Source organism: Cyphomyrmex costatus, unplaced genomic scaffold (genome assembly GCF_001594065.2).
Source record: "Cyphomyrmex costatus isolate MS0001 unplaced genomic scaffold, Ccosl1.0 scaffold23, whole genome shotgun sequence".
Lineage (NCBI taxonomy): Eukaryota > Metazoa > Arthropoda > Insecta > Hymenoptera > Formicidae > Cyphomyrmex > Cyphomyrmex costatus.
Genome location: NW_017276368.1, coordinates 628,084 through 646,742, shown reverse-complemented (window position 1 = coordinate 646,742; position 18,659 = coordinate 628,084). Strand labels below are relative to the sequence as shown.

Here is an 18,659-nt window from a genome sequence, read left to right as displayed (position 1 = left end):
TTTTTATTTTTTCCATTAATGTAATATGCCTTTAAAGCACATCCGAGTGCAAACTATTTCTAGATTTGTTGATGTTTCGGATTACATATGCTTGCCTTGATGCTCTAGTCGTGTGAACAGCATACACGGTCGATCGCGAAGAACCCAATATTTCAATGTTTACTTATTGAGATTTATGATAACACATGTGGTAAGATACCGATATTACGAGTGCTATATTCCAAATTCTAAGACTTTATAACTCCAACAATAATGAATTCAAGGAAAAAAATCATTGACAAATAATATTTTTATATTTTCTAACAATGTTATGTAATTACACAAAATTTTGTAATTACTTAATAATTAAATTCTGTTTCCGGAACACTATTTCACACATTAAATTTTTCAAAATTATGATAAGTGCATTACAATTATAGTATATTATTTAGTTATCTACTAAACTAACGCATTATATATGTATAATAATGTTGTAAATGCGAACTGTCACAATAACTCGTGCAAGTATATTAAACACTCGTTCATATGCATTAATCCACTTAACGTGTCGGTTAAGTGGAAGATATCCATATATACACGGACATGTATGCAAATATTAACTGGGTGATTAAAAGCTTTAAAGAGTGAAGAAAATATTACATAAAGTTAGTTTTACTAAAGTTTTACTAAATTTTTTAAATATCGATATATATACATGAGTATCGCTTTATTAGATAAATATTTTTTAATAAAGTAAAAATTTGATTGCTTTTCTGGAGGATTACCGTTTAATAAAAATTAATTAATCTGTCTAGTTTCATGATACTTGCTTACAAATAATTATAATCATCTTAGATCAATCTCAACATTAATAAAATTCATTTTAATAAAAAAAAATGCATTTATATAATAATGTTAATATAAGTATTGTAAATATCTTAAAGAAAAATCAATAGACAAGTTATTTAACATATAATTTTTTAATATATAAAAGTATTAAGTAATGTCAAAGAAAGGAAAAAGCTTTAATCACAGTTTGTGCAACGAATTAAAATTCTTTATGATAAAGTTATATTATGCTGCAATATTGTAATAGATAGCTTAATATGAAATAAAGTTTCTTTGAAAGAAAAGTGATTTATAGGAGACAACATAAAGAGAAATCAATATATCGCTATCAATCTATATATATAGAATATATTTAGTTGCATGCATATAAAACATCAAAACGCAATTTTGGACAGTTCTCCAGGAAGGAAACTTACCGGAATTTGATTAAGATTGATGTCAGATTTCTCCCTGTTGGAACAATTTGCAGTGTAACCGGGTTCTTGGTTGAATCGTCTGCCAAACTTCAAAAGATTCCTCATAATCATGGTATTCATCACGATGATGAGTACAAGTGGCACGATCAGACTCGCTATACTGTCGATGATGCTAATGATCTGCATAGTCTCTAGGTACTCAATCTTCAATTCGCATACTTCGTCTCCGCCCTGGTTCTTTACCACTCCAGCAGTGACGAAGGAGTACGAGTGACTGACTAAGGCGAGGATCGTTAATATCAGGATGATGATCTTTGCACGCGCCACGGTGCACATATGCGGTCGATGCAGCGGATACTGAACAGCGATGAATCTCTCGACGGTGAAGGCGACGATCAGCCAAACACTAAGAGAACTGCAAACTGCGCTTACGTATACCAAAGTTTCGCACCAACCATTATTGTTAAAGACTTTCCATCCGATCGTACTGTTAAGCCAGACGAGAAGTAGGGACATGAGGAAACTGAAATCGGCGGTGGCTAATGCCGCCAAGTAATAACTGGAGCTGCGTAGCTTTAAGTGTGTCTTAAGGAAAACTACGCACGACAACAGGTTGCCTACCAAACCCAGCAAGATGATGAATGGTATGTAATACAGATGGCAGAAATCCAGAAGAAAGTAAAGCGAAGGGCAAAAGCCGTCCGATTCTTCTTCTATGTCGAAAATTGTTTCAAAACTGTGATTTTGATAATCATAGAATGTTAGGTTCGACCAATCTATCGGTGGTGCTGATCTTCGGAATCGCGACAGGCCCCCGATCGTTCTCGGTATTTGTTGACATCTCAAATCTTTACTCAATAATTTTTGAAACATCAACATGATTGCTCTCGATTATGAGATAATATTGTCAGAAAAAAGCTTTCTTCGATGCTCGTTGTTCCAAGGAGCCAGCTTAGTCGATCGCAATGTGCAAAATGCATCAGTTTAAAAAACACATTGCAATATTATTTGCCATTCTCCAGACTCATTGATATGACATTGTTAATATAGATCCAGTGTAAATCACAGAGTATGAAATCAAATGCCACAGGCACAATGATTGTCTATCGAGAATTCCAATTCTTTCCCGGTAATTCATATGCGTCAATTTGATAAAATCTGTTGGATAAGGTCGCATGTATTGCGCGCTTGACGAAGCCCTGTCAAAGTCATAGATATCGTTGACACAAACCACAATAATGTTCTACACAGAATTGCGTTAAATATTCGAATCGTGCGAAATACGTACTACCGTTATTCGACAAAGATTTTCTGTTCTTCGTTTACAAATGTCCAATGTAACGCTCTGTAAAAATTAGTTAACGATGAATAAAAAAAATGTGTAAGCAATTAATTATTGACACATTTAAATTGAAAATTAGATGTTTGATTTGTATGAAAATCTGCATATCTTTTTTTAAATGGATTTAGAAAAAAACGTCATAATATCGTATTGGACTAAAAGGTTATTTGATCTGACATGCTGATTGCAACGCGGACGCATTCCGCTCCGGATAAACGTGCGACTGGTTGGAGGTTTTCCAACGTCGCTGACACGGACCACCGGTATTGAGCGCAGGATTGCATTCGGACGTTTGTTTTTGTTCAAAGAATATTTTTTCTGTCTAAACGTCTATTTGGGTGACATAATGAATCGTTTACACTTTAAGTTTGATTACACTCGATTCAATTACGTTCGCAACTGCATGCATCTGAACAATGTAGTTTTACGCGCATACATTTCATTCGCAATTAGATTCGATTTCATTTAACCGCAAAATTGCTGGCCATTTAACTTATTTTTCGGATTCCACGATAATTCGCGTTCATCATTTGGTTTCACCAAAGCGTATGCTAATTCAATTTTGAGGAAATTACGAAGTCATTATATCCACGTTAGTTAAGCTGAACATAACATGTTAAGTTATTTAGTTGTATCTTAATACATAATGCTCTGACGATAGGATACAATTTTAACATAAATTCAATATCCAGATTAATTTCATATTAAACCGCATAACATGTAAGTTAATTGAATTAACTTGCAATTTGCAAGTAGAGTATGGGAGGTATCAAAAGCAATTATTGAAATGGATCTAAATACAAGTAGATGATAATAATTCACACGTAAAATTTCATATAATACAATTCGTCTTTCATATAAAACACTTTTATCCTCATAACGTACCATATTAATAAGAACAAAAACGCGTTGTCGGTCCCAATTTAATATATATTTCCTCGTATTTTCATTAACGTGATATAAAAGGAAAACGTAATGCATTAATAGTACACTTAATAGCGTTCTATAATTGATTTCTTAATTAAATTAACTATTGCTTTTTGTTTATTTTGCGTGCAACTGATTATAAATCGATACGTTTTAACATATCGAAAGCTGTTCTCGCAGCTTGTAATAATGTAATATTACTTGATCACGGGATAAACGCGGAAATGTGGTAGAGTTGATAAACAGCGTTTCCGCAAGAATGCAATTTCATTGTGTGTGTATGATATATAGTTTACTTCGTTACGCACTCAACCTTGGATAGATTCGAATCTCTAGTACATAGTTTGGTCCAACGATTGAAATGTAGAAGAATTTAATATTTCTCCAGATGTTTCACATATTGAAATGATACAGTATTGATTTATACTCACATATCTTTTAAATTATACTTAAACTTTAATACCTATTAAATTAATTTTCATATAAAAATTATATATATTGAATTTTTCATATTATTACCGTTACGTTATGCTATTATTAAGTTGTTCAATTAATATTTTAATATAGGATAAAAAATATATGTAATTTTAAGCAAGACAGATATAAAATTATCAGAGGGACTTTTAAATCACATGTCACAGAGAATAAAACCATTTACGTCATTCGATTTTTTACACGCATCATTTGACTTTTTTACCGTTTAATTAAATTATATTATTAATTTAAACGATATGTTTATATCGTTTAATACATGAAGTATAATGTGTCGTTTCTTAAACAAAGAAAATATAAAATTACCAACGGCACTTTTAAGTCATATGTCATCACAAAGAATAAGAGCATTTAATTTTCTACACACACTTTTATCGTTAATTCTGCCTTTTCTCATCTTCTCGTTTGTCACTACACGTAGAAAATTCACGGACAAAGATTGAAGATACAATATATCTTCCTGATGTAGAGACGTTGCACAGCATTATCGCAGATACATTTAAGGATTTTCACCGTCATTTTATCTGACGATATTTTTTTATAATTTGATTAAAATTCCACAAGAGATCGTCTCGTTCTTTTCTATCGACGCTTCAATCCCTCTAATCGCTGAAAACCCGATTTCTTTTCCTTAATACTGAAATTGTACGATTAAAATCTTGTCAAAAGATTTCCGATATTCAAATTTTTTGTAGTTTTAATCGTAACTAGAAAAAGTAATAAATTTATAATTTCGGTTTAAATTGAAGAAAAGTCACAAAAAACGCTTGAAGAAAAACGTACGTTTCATTTATCACTGGGAATTTACTATTGGTTTTATCAATGGATAATCAAATCGAGTTTGTTCAAAACCCCAATTTAAAAAAACTAAATTTTTTAACAATCCGATAAAAACAGCGTATTTTAAAATTCGCACTTTTTTTATTTAAATGTATCTCACACAAATGAAACGTCCAGAAATATTTCAATTACTTCCTTCAGGCATTAAACACCAACGTGGAATCAATGCTCCAGTAAAAAAAAGGCTACAAATTTTAAAATACAATCTACCAAACGTCACGCGTGCGGAAAATTTGTTTCGCAATTTTTGCATTTAATTAAGACCGTCAAAACGTAGGTAAATGTATGCGTTGTGCGTTGAGAAACGTCGGCGGGTAAACTGGGGGAGCGGACCACTGTGCGAACGCATCTGTGCCAGCCGAAAAGTTTCGCCGCATGCGCTTTATGGAGATCCTGCAGGCGTCTCGACGGACGCCGCCGCGCCGCTGACATCGACGTCGCCAGAGTCGTTGGGTTTCGCACTGTTATACGTTTCACGATTTCGAGGGAACAATAGCGAAAGAAATGGATCTGCACTATATATATATATTTAACTCTAAATAAATTATAAGCAATACCGGAGCATTATAATTCCAAAGATTTTTCAAAATTTTTGCACAAACAAAAGAATATTATTAGAAGACTTTTGATGTGCAAAATATTTTTGATACTGACGTATGAAAAAAATACTATATAAGTTCTGTGTGAAAAACATCTCATTTGAATTTTGATTAGAAATAAATCGAATTTTTTTAAAGCTGTAAAAGATTCTTCGCCATTATCTACGTGAAATTTTATGACATCCCTGTTATACGTTTCTTTATTAGGAAAATTATTAAAAATGATCTATTTGAATAAATTTTTTGTTCAATGACGGGCAGACATTTTATCAAACAGGTTTGCTAAAAGCTTAAATAGGTTTTTATATTACAAACTGATGATATTTCACAGAATTTTAAGAATATAAATATATTGAGTAGATGATACATATCAATTTTATTAGAATTTTATTTCGTAATTTTGTTCGATCAATTTAAATTGAAATATGTAGTGTTAACAAATTAAAATTAACATTAATGTAATGTTAAAAATTTTTAATTAAAAAAATGCTGGTTCTTTATGATATAATTTTTTGCTAAAATTAGATATTATAGGAAGTGGAATTAAATCGTTGTATTTTTCATGTACATAACTACACGAAAAGATCGAACAATTTTGCAGAAATATTTAAATTTTAGCTAGATATAGATCTAAAAATAATTTTATGAGACTATTCAAATAATTATGTAGCGTATTTAAGCATGAATAATGCTATAAGAAGTTTTGACATTTTAGCGATCATTTTAGCTTGAGCATCTAATATAGTTATTTTGATGGTTAAACAAAATTATTTTCATATCTATCTTATTTAGCTTTTTATTAAATTTTTTTAAATATTATAGCAAAACCATTCTTTTCATGAGACAAATTCGAAATCTCTTATTATAAAATAGATTTATCTTCTACATTTCCAATAATTTCTATATGAACGTATGATATGTCTATCAGATGTTGAATATGTCTAATTATGCATGAGTTATTGATTACCGTTATTACATTAGCAAACATTAGTAAATGCTCAGCTTTTTTACAAACTTAATAATCGATATTGCGAACTGCATTAAATCCATTTTGCTGAGAATATCAGTTTAACTTTCTATAATAAATGAAAGGTCTTCAATGACTACCATATTCTTTTAGAAAAAAAGAGGACACATAAATATATTATTCCAATTTTTATATTTATTTCACTTAATAATAAATTTTATTTCCGGTGAAACGTAACGAGCTTAACGACCGTGATTTTTGAATCTACAAAGAAAGGCACACATCTCATATATTTAAATTCTATTATAATTTCTTTATTAAATTTTATAAAAACTTTAAGAGACACAAATATTGTAACGTATCTTATTTAAAAAAATGATAAAACTATATTATTTATTTTGATATTGCTCGACTCTCAAAAATAACATTTAAATTAATATATTTGTATGTATCTTTATTTAGACGATCTTAATCGTCTGTGCAATCAGCCTTTATTACGTTAGTTTTCGATGGCTTCGTTAGTAATGTAATTTTAGTGCTACACTATTGAGCAATAACAGTTTGCTAACTTCTGCACACGCCACAAACTACATTTGTTTAATAAGTTATACTACATGATATATGTTTGATAAAAAAATTAACATGTAGTTTAATTAATCTTTGTATAAAAAAAATTTTACACTGCATCATATATACATACATAAAAGTTATCTTACATTAAAATCTGCTACAGTGAAATATTTATGCAATTTATATCTGATTAGTTCTGAGAAATAGGATAATATAATATTATGTGTTATTTGACATATTGAACAATAGAATTAATAGTGCAATGTGGAAATGGATATAACTCGAAAACAAACTTTACACACAACATAACCCAAACTGAATTTTGAATATGACATGACAAATGTAGTACAAACTATTTTGCAGTTTACAGTATACTGAGTGTTTCTATTTCCGAATAGCAATCTACGAACAGCTGTGATGTGCATAGACATTTGTTGCGATAAACGCTTTCGGTTTATAGCTCTAGTTTGACTTATATTGCTGACTATATTAACAAAAAACAAGATACCATGTTGCTAAAGGCCTTTTCAAATGTATTAAACAAACTATAAATTTTAATGTTTTAATGTTTCATATTTATATAAATTAAAAATATAGATTTTGATAAAAATAGTAATTAATATCTGAACTTTTTCAGTGTTACAAAATTCTAAAGCACACGTGTACAAGTTTGAAAGGTCAATTGCAACCAAATGGCAAGTCGTTTACAACAGTTATCACGTATACATTGAATCCGAAGGCTATAACGATGGGACAACTGTATGGCGAGTACGATTTCGATACACATGAATGGTAAATAACATTGTCTGATATTATATATTAAAGAATGAAATTCAGAAATTATAGAGCTTTAATTTAAAATTATTATTCGATACATGTGCTCTGCATTATTATGTGCTAAAATTATAAATGCAAGCTCTTAAATTAAAAAAATTTTTTAAGCTACATAACAACAGAGATGTGAAACATTTTTTATTTTTTAAACAAAATTTATTTTATTAAAATATTTCAATTACAAATTTTATAAAACTTAACACGTTTATAATAGAAATATTAATGAAATCGATAGTTCTTATATAAAGTTTCTCCCTTTCTGAACGTTTTTCTTTATTTTTTACCTAATTTTTATTTAATTTTTTTTTATTGTGTTTATTTATATAATATATAATAAAAAAATAGATTATAACATAAAAATAGATAGCAATAATAAAAAAGAGCAGACAAAAAAAGAAAAAGGATATCAAGATTATATAGCCCACTCGTAATCGTTAGTACATATAAGTTTCGGTTTGCTTCATAATCCAGAAAATAATTTCATCGAAACTTTTTATATAAAGTTCGCGAGATCGTGAACTTTGTAATTGGATCTATTTTTTAGTTTTATTGTAAATAATTTTTATTAACTTTATCGTAAATAATTTTTTTCGTGTTAAAGCTAATAAGATATTTGCTAAAATCCGACATTTATATAAGAGATAATTAATTCTCTTTTATATTATATTAAACTAATTAATATCATATAACTTAATAGATATATGAGTACAAATATTAAACACATACAATTAGCTGATATATGTAAATATATTTATATGGTGACCTATTTAGTTGTTAATGTTGCGTATGAAATTCTATAATACCGACAAAACAAAAAAATCTCCAAAATAGACACGAAATTCAGGATATTGAATGCACCACACGTCCGATTTGTAGGACAGACGGAATATTGCCAACTTTAATACGAATGGATATAGCAGCGGCAGATTGCGATAAACGTTGGTATATTTTTGATGGACCAGTCGATGTAGTATGGATCGAGAATTTAAATACTGTCCTGGACGATAATAAAAGGCTATGTCTCATATCGGGGGAAATAATGAAACTACTGCCGACTCAAACTATAATGTTTGAAATATCAGATCTTCGAGTAGCTTCACCAGCTACAGTTTCAAGGTAATAAAGAAATTTGATAAACCTTAAATAGCTTTTAAACAATAAATTGCGTTAACAGAAGAATAAACAATATTAATGTACATATTGAGCTGCAAATCCAATATCTTATTTTTTTTAAATTTTTTTATACAGTTAAACGTTAAAATGTATATTATTGAAAATGGCACAAAGTTTTTATTTTTTATTTTGATGATATTCAGAATATGACTTCTTTTTTATTAAATTTATCTGCTTTAATTCAAAGTAATAATAAATGAAATTCATAATTATTAATAGCGATGAGAAGAATTATGCAACTTTTGCGTTCTATATAATTTGAGTATATATTAATCGTAATTACTAATGAATACTAAAGAAATTATCTGATAGAGAACATTTAACAAAATAAAATAGCCATTAATTACAAAATTGTTCATAAAATACGGTAAATAATTATAAGTGTAAATTAAAGTATATAATATAGATAGATGTAATGTACATAATAACTGCAACATGATCAAGAATATTAATAAGATGAAAATATTCAAGGAATATTTTCTTTTAATATAACAATAATTAATACAAATTGAAAGGGCGATGTAAGAATCAAAAGTAAATTTTCTTTTAAAAATAATATTACAATGTCAACATATTTAATTGAGAATATTAAACAAAACATCGTGAAAAGTACATTACTATTTTTTAATTTATAATAAATAATTATATAAATTAAAATAAATATATATTGCATATAATAGCAAACTAGCTCGGGGATAATAAATAAAATATCGTAAAATATATATTTCTACGTTTTAATTAAAATAATTACCATTTGATATATTAATTATAATTAAATATTTATATAGATGTGGTATGGTGTATATGGAACCAGAAAATGTAGGATTGCAACCTTTAATCGATTGCTGGATACGATCATTACCAACAGTAAGTTAATAATTTCTTCACAAAATTATTTTTTATAATATTTAAATATATAGCAATAAAATAAATAACAGAAATTAACGTATTTTAACATACAGATAATATTATTTAATTAAAATTTTAATTAATTAAAATTTTAGACATGATAACACGTTACATCGTTTCACATCTAAAATATTATGTAAGTTTATTATATTTTTACATTTTTTGTATATTCTTTTATAATTATAATTGTCATTTACTGTCATCGTTTATTATCACAATTTTAATAGTATTGATTGGTAATCTATAACATGGAATTATTTAATATTCTTTTTATTTCTTTGTTAATAAAATATTGATAATTTAGTTGATTTACAATGTACAGTGTTCCAGGAAGCACTTTAATATCATTTAGATGTACATATTGATAAGGATCCGAATGAGGATCGAAACGTATACAATTGTTCTACAATAAAGGATTTATTTATCACACACCAACATCTTGTGAAGACTCGAATGACATTATACCTCACACTTAGATTTATTCAAACGAGTCGATATAATATTATTTTTATAAATTATATATTTGTTTTTAAACATATATTTTCTTCTATAAATATAATTATAAAAAAATAGATTATTAAATAAATATCAATAATAGACTCTAAATCGCTAAAATAAATTGTATAAATTAAATTCTGTAGTGTAATTAAAACATTTTAATAATATTTACGATTTTAATATTTTAGTTTTCAATTTAAATGTCTTCAGTTAACAATAACTAAACATAATTGTGTATATTTTGATCATGATATAATTATAGATAATTTGTATTATTTCACGATTAATTATAAAGTGCAGTTACGTAAAACTAAGCTGGAACACTGTTTCTATAGACGATGAACGATTACATTGAAGAAATAACTAAGTTAACAACTCAATTGGTGCTTCCCGGTCTGAAAATTGTACGTGAGAGTTTACGAGAGATCGTAAGAACCGTAGATTCCGCTGTTGTTCAATCTTATATAAATCTAATGAACTTCAGAATTAAACCGATGACCAGACGTGATGGAAAAGCACCACCGAGTTTAGCTTTCCAAAATACTATACGTAAGCAATATGCAATTTAACTGTAATATCGTAGATGAGTAACTTTAAATATTAAGTTTATCACAAATAACAAGATCAGAATAGTACTTTAAGCCGCTTAGGACGTGCAATTGCCGCATGTCCATGGTAAAGTCAAGTTCTGACTATATATAATTCTGACTACGTGCTGTTTCAAATACTATCGACTTCTATTTATTAACAATTTGTGATATTATATACATATATCAAAATTTGAATCAGAGATCGAACTTGTGTGGAGATTTCGCTTTAGAAGGCTTCTAAATTAATAAAAAATTTTAATATTAAACAATAATCAATAACATTAAACAAGCTTCTATTTTAATATTAAAAACTATATGATCAATATATTAATCACGGCTCAAATTATTATCATTAGAAAATGAATATAATTAGCAAATTTTTGTTTGATTTTTAAAAGATCAGAATATTATATATATATTGTATAAAATTACTAAGAACAATGTGTTACAAAGTTTACATTATACAGCGGATTTGTTGTCACCATGGGCAGCTTTCGCTACTGTTTGGGGATTAGGAGCAACTTGCGATTACAAAAGCCGTCGTATATTTAGTGATTGGATGAAAAGAGTACAAAAGGAAGCTCAGCATAAATTATCATTTCCAGAAGAAGGCCTTGTGTTTGATTACAGGTATAAATTTAAAATGAAATAAGGAATATATAAGTAGATTAAAAAAACATAATTTGTTTTTACATCAATTTTTATATAAATTTTTTTATAAAAATTATTTAAGAATTTAGTTATTTATATACGAATTAATGTATTAAATCACAAATATTATACAAGTATTATATAAGGAATTTTTTAATAATTATTAATACATTCGTATGTAAAATATTGTGTATAAATATATCAGATAAACTAATCTTTTCATTAACAAAAAATATTTTTTTATTTTACAAAAATGATTTGCCTTTATTTGCGTATAATAATTTTTGGTAGTTGCTGAGTTGCCATGTTAAATCCGCGATCTTTGGAATGATTCCAAATTTTCACGTACTTCTAACACTCTGAACAATTTGAAGATTGATATTTCAAATGGTATATAAAAGAAAAAAAAGGATGTAGTTCCGAAAAGGTGAATCACCCAATTTTCTAATCGATTGGTATACTACTGTATTTTCATGCCTGTACAAGAAAATTGTACAAGAAAACACCAAATTGTCAAGATTTTATCAATTCGGCCGCCATTTCGGATCCACCATAATGGATTTCAAAAATTTCATAGAGTCTTAAAGTACAACTATTTTGACTATCGATGGTGTACTTGTCGAAAATTAGAAAAATTGTTATCAATTCAAGAACAATCTTTTAAAAAAAATGTCGATCATTTTTCCGTCATTTTTTTGTTCTGACTGCTATATTAAATTTTTAAATAGTCGAAATATAATTTTGACAACACCATCGTAAAGAGCGACCCCCAAAACTTAGGATACCAAGTTTCGTTGAAATATTTCATGTTTTAGTGTGTTAAAAATCATCTTGAAATCAAACAAAAAATGTTGTTCTTCTGCGCGTTAATGGGTTACTAATGTAACTTAACAAAGAATTTAATCCTTTCTACATGCTCGTAAAGTAAATTAAACGTGACTATGTATATATAAAAGTAATAGAATATACTATTCAGGTTACACGATGGTGGATTCACTGATCCAATCGAGGTTCGAGAGCCAATTCCACCAAAGTGGTACGAGTGGTTAGACGGAGTTTTATCTATCACAGTAAAGCCAAAAATAAAATACATGGGTAAGTTATACAACTATTTTATCAAGAAAATATTTAAGCAAAGCTAAATATTTTATATTTATAGATGTAAATATTCTTCTTATTTCTCGAAGAGCGTGTAACTAATTAGCTTGTTAATTATTTGATGTAATAACGAAGAACGAACAAGCAGCAAAGAGAATCTCTTAAATGTTAAAAGATAAAATCTACAGAGAGGGTGTATTTTTCCTATGTTTTCTTTAATAATGCAAATAAAATAATAAATAGCTTTATTTTAATTTATTATTAAGTAACATAAAAAAATTTTAATTTTTAATTTAATAAAAATATGTGAAATTAAATAATAAAAAAAATAAAATAAATAAATGTTTCTTTTGATATTTTAAGAAGTTTTCGCTTAAATAGAATAAACTTTAATTTTAAAAATAAGAAGCTGTTCACTTTGCTGCTTATTTGTTCTTCATTATTATAGAACTATAGATCATTAATGAGCTATTTAGATGTATGTTCTATCAAAATGTTGATTACAAATTTTTTTAATAAAGAAAGGTTATTTATAAACAGTAGCTATATTGATAAGGAAACATTAATTTATACGACGTTTGGAGTGTTATTTTGTTTATAATAAAATTATAAACAAAAAATTATCAACGCAGTATCAATAAATATTATATGGAGATATTGCCTTGCACACAATTATTGTATTTGCTTTGTCTTATATCTTTTTAATACAATTTTCTGTATTTTACTATCTAATGATAACATTAATGTCAGGTGCGACTCTACAGCTGTATTCGCGGGGAACATATTATCAACACTATTGTGTCATATATTCTTTGTTTTATATCTAATAAACAATAAAAATAGAATGACACAATATAGTCTGATCCCAGCTCTATTATTAAACGGTTAATTATTTATTTTGTTATCTATAAATAAGCAAAGGAAAAAGTTATTGTTTACTTCTTTTACTCATTTTATACGTAAAATGGATAAAAAACGAACAGAATATAGGATCAGATTTAAGGCCATGGCATACAAAAAAACTTAAGTAGTAAAACGTAAACAGTAAGCGAATTGACCAATCACAATACAGTCCATAAAGCCATAATGTAAGCAGTAGCCAATCCAACATGTTCCTTACTACTTACGTCTTACTGCTTTAAGTTTTTTATGTGCCATGGCCTTTAATCCATTTTGGATCGTTTTAAAAATTATCATATGTTAGATTATTTTCGATATATTGTTAATTTTTTCAAAGTAACATTGTTACAGATATCATAATTCCAACTATGGACAGTGTACGAAGCGCAGCATTAATCGAATATCTTCTCACTAACGAGACAAATATACTTTGCGTGGGTACAACCGGAAGCGGCAAAACTCTGACGTGTCAGCGAAACTGTCACGTAACATGCCGAAGAAATACATTTGCGATTTTATGACGTTCTTGGCAAGAACTGCGGCTAATCAAATACAGGTACAATAAGAGAGCGAATTACATATTTCTTGAACAGGAAATAAGATTATAATTTCCAATTTGTTGCAGGATTTAATTGACGCGAAATTAGACAAGCGACGCAGAGGTATCTACGGACCGCCAATCCTCAAAAAGCAAGTTTTCTTTATCGACGACTTGAATATGCCGGCACTGGATACGTGTGGTGCTCAACCAGCGATTGAATTAATTCGCCAATTCATGGATTTTAACGGTAAGTGAAATTGACAACATTATAATAAATTATTCAGTTAATTTTGAGTTGATACATGAATTATTGGAAACATAATAAATGAACGTAATGAATGAATTAACATATATGAGGAAATAACACAAATAAATTAAAAATTATATTAGACACAGAAAGCTGATTGCAAATATATTTGCTTGTAATAAATTTATATAGAGTTATTATAAAGATATAATAAATATGTAATTTTGATTAATTTATTTACGTAATTTTAATTACTTGTGCTTTTTCTATTTTATATTATATTAACATCTATTTTTTAAATTGTGTATAATTGTAAATATGTCTACAAAAAGTATACAGGAAATTATTCAGCTTTTAATTAGAAAGAAGAATTAACAATATTTTATACTCTATATATATTTTATATAAATAAATATAAATTTTATATCTCACATGAATTGTATACAATAGACGGATAATAACGATAAATAAAAAAACTTTTTATTTTCTTATCAAAACATAGCTAAGTATTTTTCACTTGAATAGAATTTAATAAAATCTTATTCCCTATTTCCTTCTTCATTAAAATCTCAGTTTAAATGGTTTTTTCACAGTTAGATTGTGTCAAAGATAAAATTAACTCTTAAATTAATGAAAACTCTGATCTTGTGTAAAAGCTCTTGAGGTAATTGGATAGTTTTAGTTACAAGAAAATCAATAATTCTAAAAAAATAATACGACATAATGTACGAAGTTGTAATGACTGTTTTTGTAGAATTCGCATTTTATGGAAAACGGAAAAAAAATTAATAGTTGAAGAAAAATAATAATTCCTAGCGTTATGAAATACTTGCCTCTAGTACGTATGATGCATTGAGAATTCAACAAATTTTAATAACCTGTTTCTACAAACGTAATACTCCCCAAGGCACCCGTGCCATTAGAATCGATCTCCTACGTGGGTGGAATCCAATAATATGGACGTATGCATCCCACATATGTCCATGGGGAAATATTAATATATATTATCCATGATATGGAACAAATTATACAATTGTGGAATTTTCCATTAAAAAAGTTTTATATAATCTTATCCGATTACCTTATCATCTGATTACTGAGTATATAAAGCTTCAATAAATAAAGAAAATCTTAGGATCCTTATTTCTTTCATTAAAGTTTTCTTTGAGATTAAAACACTAATTAAACGAAAAATGAAACCTTGCTTATCTGATGCGACAAGATATAGTCCGTAATTAGCAATCAAAATTTAAGTTGAGATAGATTTTCCTTAGGGTGGTATGACAAAAAGGAGATCGGATCCTTCAGGCTGATCGAGGATGTGAATTTCGTCGCAGCTATGAGACATCCCGGAGGTGGAAGAAACCCAATAACTGCTAGACTTTTACGGCATTTCCATATTATTGCATTTCCAGAGATGAAGGACGATGCAAAAGTGAGTTTATACAGTATATATGTGTGAAACTATATGTTAAATACATTAACATTATTTGCTTATATTTATCGACAATTATTCAAGAAAAATTAGTTATGTTATTTTTATTATCTAGAAATAAAAATGTGATATTTCACTGAAATCATAATTTTAAGGTAAAAAATAAGATTGCTTGATTGGATGAAATTTCTACGCGAAATTTCAAACATTGTAGATGTCAAATAAAAAGTAAAAGAAATCTATGTCGCATAATCTCGAGAAAAAAATTTCCGACGACGCAACATCTTGTTACGCCCGGAACTGCACATACTTGACGTGTATGTTTCCTTCCACTACGTCGTCAGGTTTTCTTCCATCAAATTGACATCCACACCCAGTCGCGTATAATCACGACTCGTAGGAAAGACGGAACTCTGTGTGGCACTGTAGCTTACACTATTTACCCTATTCCTTCATGTTCGTCGCAATTAGATGTCGTAAATCGAGACCATACCGACTATAATTTATCATAATCACCTGCCCGGTTGATATAATGAAGTCCATAACGAACCCCGCCGACTCCGCACTCCCGTGAGACTTCTGTGCACGTTTCGACCAAGGTCGACGAGGCGGGTCTGAGTTTAAGTATCGCTGATTAAATATTCATGCCAAACACATTTATATCTCCTGCAGAGAATTTCTCGATTCTTATATTATACATTTCAATGTCATCTAACATTAATTAATTAAATATTGAATCAAAAGTGATGTTATCATCAACGTTATATACAATAAATTAAAATGTGTAAATTTTAAATAAAATTTGGATAGTATCTATTTTTTAATATAAGCTTGTGGTTGGTACGTTGATCGCGTTATAGGGTATCCTCATTTCAGATTTTTTTTCCTACAAACTCAGAATTAAAATTCAATATTAAAGTTCATCTTTTATTAGAAAGTCTCTTCTCAATTCTCTTTTTAACTTTCAGAGGATCAATTTAAATATCTTTATATCCTCTTATTTACATAATTAAAATTGTATTAAAGTAAATTTAAATTAAGAATTACATTACATAATTTAAAAAAAAATGTATGTGTGATCACTAAAAACTAATTTTAATTATTTAAGGAATTCATTCAAAAAAAGATTATTTTTTATAAAAACTAAATATTAAATCTGTTTATCTGTATATAAATATATATGTTTGCATAATGATACGATATATTTAAAATACAAAATGGATCTAATATCATATTTAATTTACAGTCATATATCTTTAAAACAATTCTTGACTCATGGATGTCAAGCATATCAGAATTTTACGACCTACTGGACGACATAGTGGACTCCACTTTAAAGGTCTTCACAATTACACGCAATGAAATGTTACCAACTCCTAATAAATCACACTACAGTTTTAATCTTCGCGATCTAAGCAAAGTGTTCCAAGGCATCCTTATGGCAGACGCCAAAAAAATATTAGTTAGTATAAATTTCTTATTCTAAATAGAAATTATATAAAAATAAATCAAATAATAAAATTAATCTTATTTTCAGTCGAAACAAATCTCGGTGTTTATTATTTATATGTAAATTTGTAAATACATTTTTCCGTTCTGTAAACTATGCTGTCAGACATAAAATGCAAACATAAAGTAAAAATGGAAATAATATTATAAATTATAGTTTTTTGAAGTATATATATATATATATATACATATATATAGCAAATGAATTTATACAATATATCTATATATACATAGCGTTTTTTGAAACACACATAGATATATATATGTATACATACATACTGCAAAAGAATGCTTATTACATTAATAAAAAAAATGAACAATTAATGTAATTAATTGGCGATGTTTCTAATTTCAGTTTATGATTACGTTTCTAATCCAACAGACCAAATCAGCACACAGTTTAAATATGATTATTATTAAGCATCAAAATATAATTTTTTTAATATCTCTAAATAAAAAATTGCATTTTATTTAAATAAAAAGTCATAATAACGCACTTGTCAATAATAACAGATTTTTATGTACGATGGAAAGAATTATAACAGAATATGTGCTCAAGTGATTAAAGTACGTGTATAGTCAGACAAACCTTCGGCTCTGACTCATGTATGGCGCTTTTGACACTGAACGAGCAATATATCGTTATTGTACAATTGATATAAAAAAGGGTAAATTTGTGTGTTTGACAATAAGTAGAAAAAATAACTATTGCTCAAGTAGCTTTATACACGACAAAGCAGGTCACTCTCTACGTATAAATCGATAAACATTGCTTGCAATTCTCTTTAAAAGAGAGATTATTTTAATCGGATTTCTATATAGTGTTTTATTCATATACTGTCAGCGTAGCATTAAATGCTTTGCGTGTGTTTTATTGTCAAAAATACGTGTTACTACAAAATCATGTATCTACCGGAAATCGACATATCTTTCGCATTTTAAGCAATTCATTAATTTCTGTAGAAATTAAAAATTGCTTTACATTTATATACATATATTAAATAATATTTGATTCACATTTATTTGTATCACATTTGATTAATTTTTTTTGACATTATACAGGTTCGCGAGAAATTCTTATTACTTTGGTATCATGAAAATATTTGAGTCTTTAGCGATCGCTTTATTAATGACGATGATAAAAAATGGTTCGATTAGCTCTTACGCGATATATTGGAAAGAAAATTCCATTGTGATGCGGACAGTATTATAGGAAAGAAACCGTTTTTTATAGCGATTTTTGTAATCCTGTAGGAGAATATGAAGAGATAACAAACATTGAAAAAGTAATTT

The 18,659-nt window shown here is 27.9% G+C and overlaps 2 protein-coding genes across 2 annotated transcripts in view; one reads left to right on the top strand and one right to left on the bottom strand.

The window, feature by feature from the left end:
- LOC108774071 (thyrotropin-releasing hormone receptor) overlaps positions 1 to 2,251 on the bottom strand; it is a 31,483-nt gene extending 29,232 nt beyond the window's left edge. Inside the window, exon 1 of the mRNA XM_018540083.1 lies at positions 1,245 to 2,251. Within this exon, the coding sequence (XP_018395585.1) occupies positions 1,245 to 2,123 (879 nt within the window). The 5' untranslated portion in view covers positions 2,124 to 2,251. The remainder of the gene's footprint in view (positions 1 to 1,244) is intronic.
- LOC108773963 (dynein heavy chain 1, axonemal) overlaps positions 1 to 18,659 on the top strand; it is a 94,603-nt gene that overhangs the window by 51,399 nt on the left and 24,545 nt on the right. Inside the window, 13 exon segments of the mRNA XM_083287323.1 lie at positions 7,619 to 7,773; positions 8,692 to 8,931; positions 9,777 to 9,863; positions 10,733 to 10,920; positions 11,453 to 11,615; positions 12,613 to 12,731; positions 13,986 to 14,099; positions 14,102 to 14,190; positions 14,260 to 14,422; positions 15,697 to 15,857; positions 17,104 to 17,319; positions 18,429 to 18,567; positions 18,570 to 18,652. Of these exon segments, the coding sequence (XP_083143449.1) occupies positions 7,619 to 7,773; positions 8,692 to 8,931; positions 9,777 to 9,863; positions 10,733 to 10,920; positions 11,453 to 11,615; positions 12,613 to 12,731; positions 13,986 to 14,099; positions 14,102 to 14,190; positions 14,260 to 14,422; positions 15,697 to 15,857; positions 17,104 to 17,319; positions 18,429 to 18,567; positions 18,570 to 18,652 (1,917 nt within the window).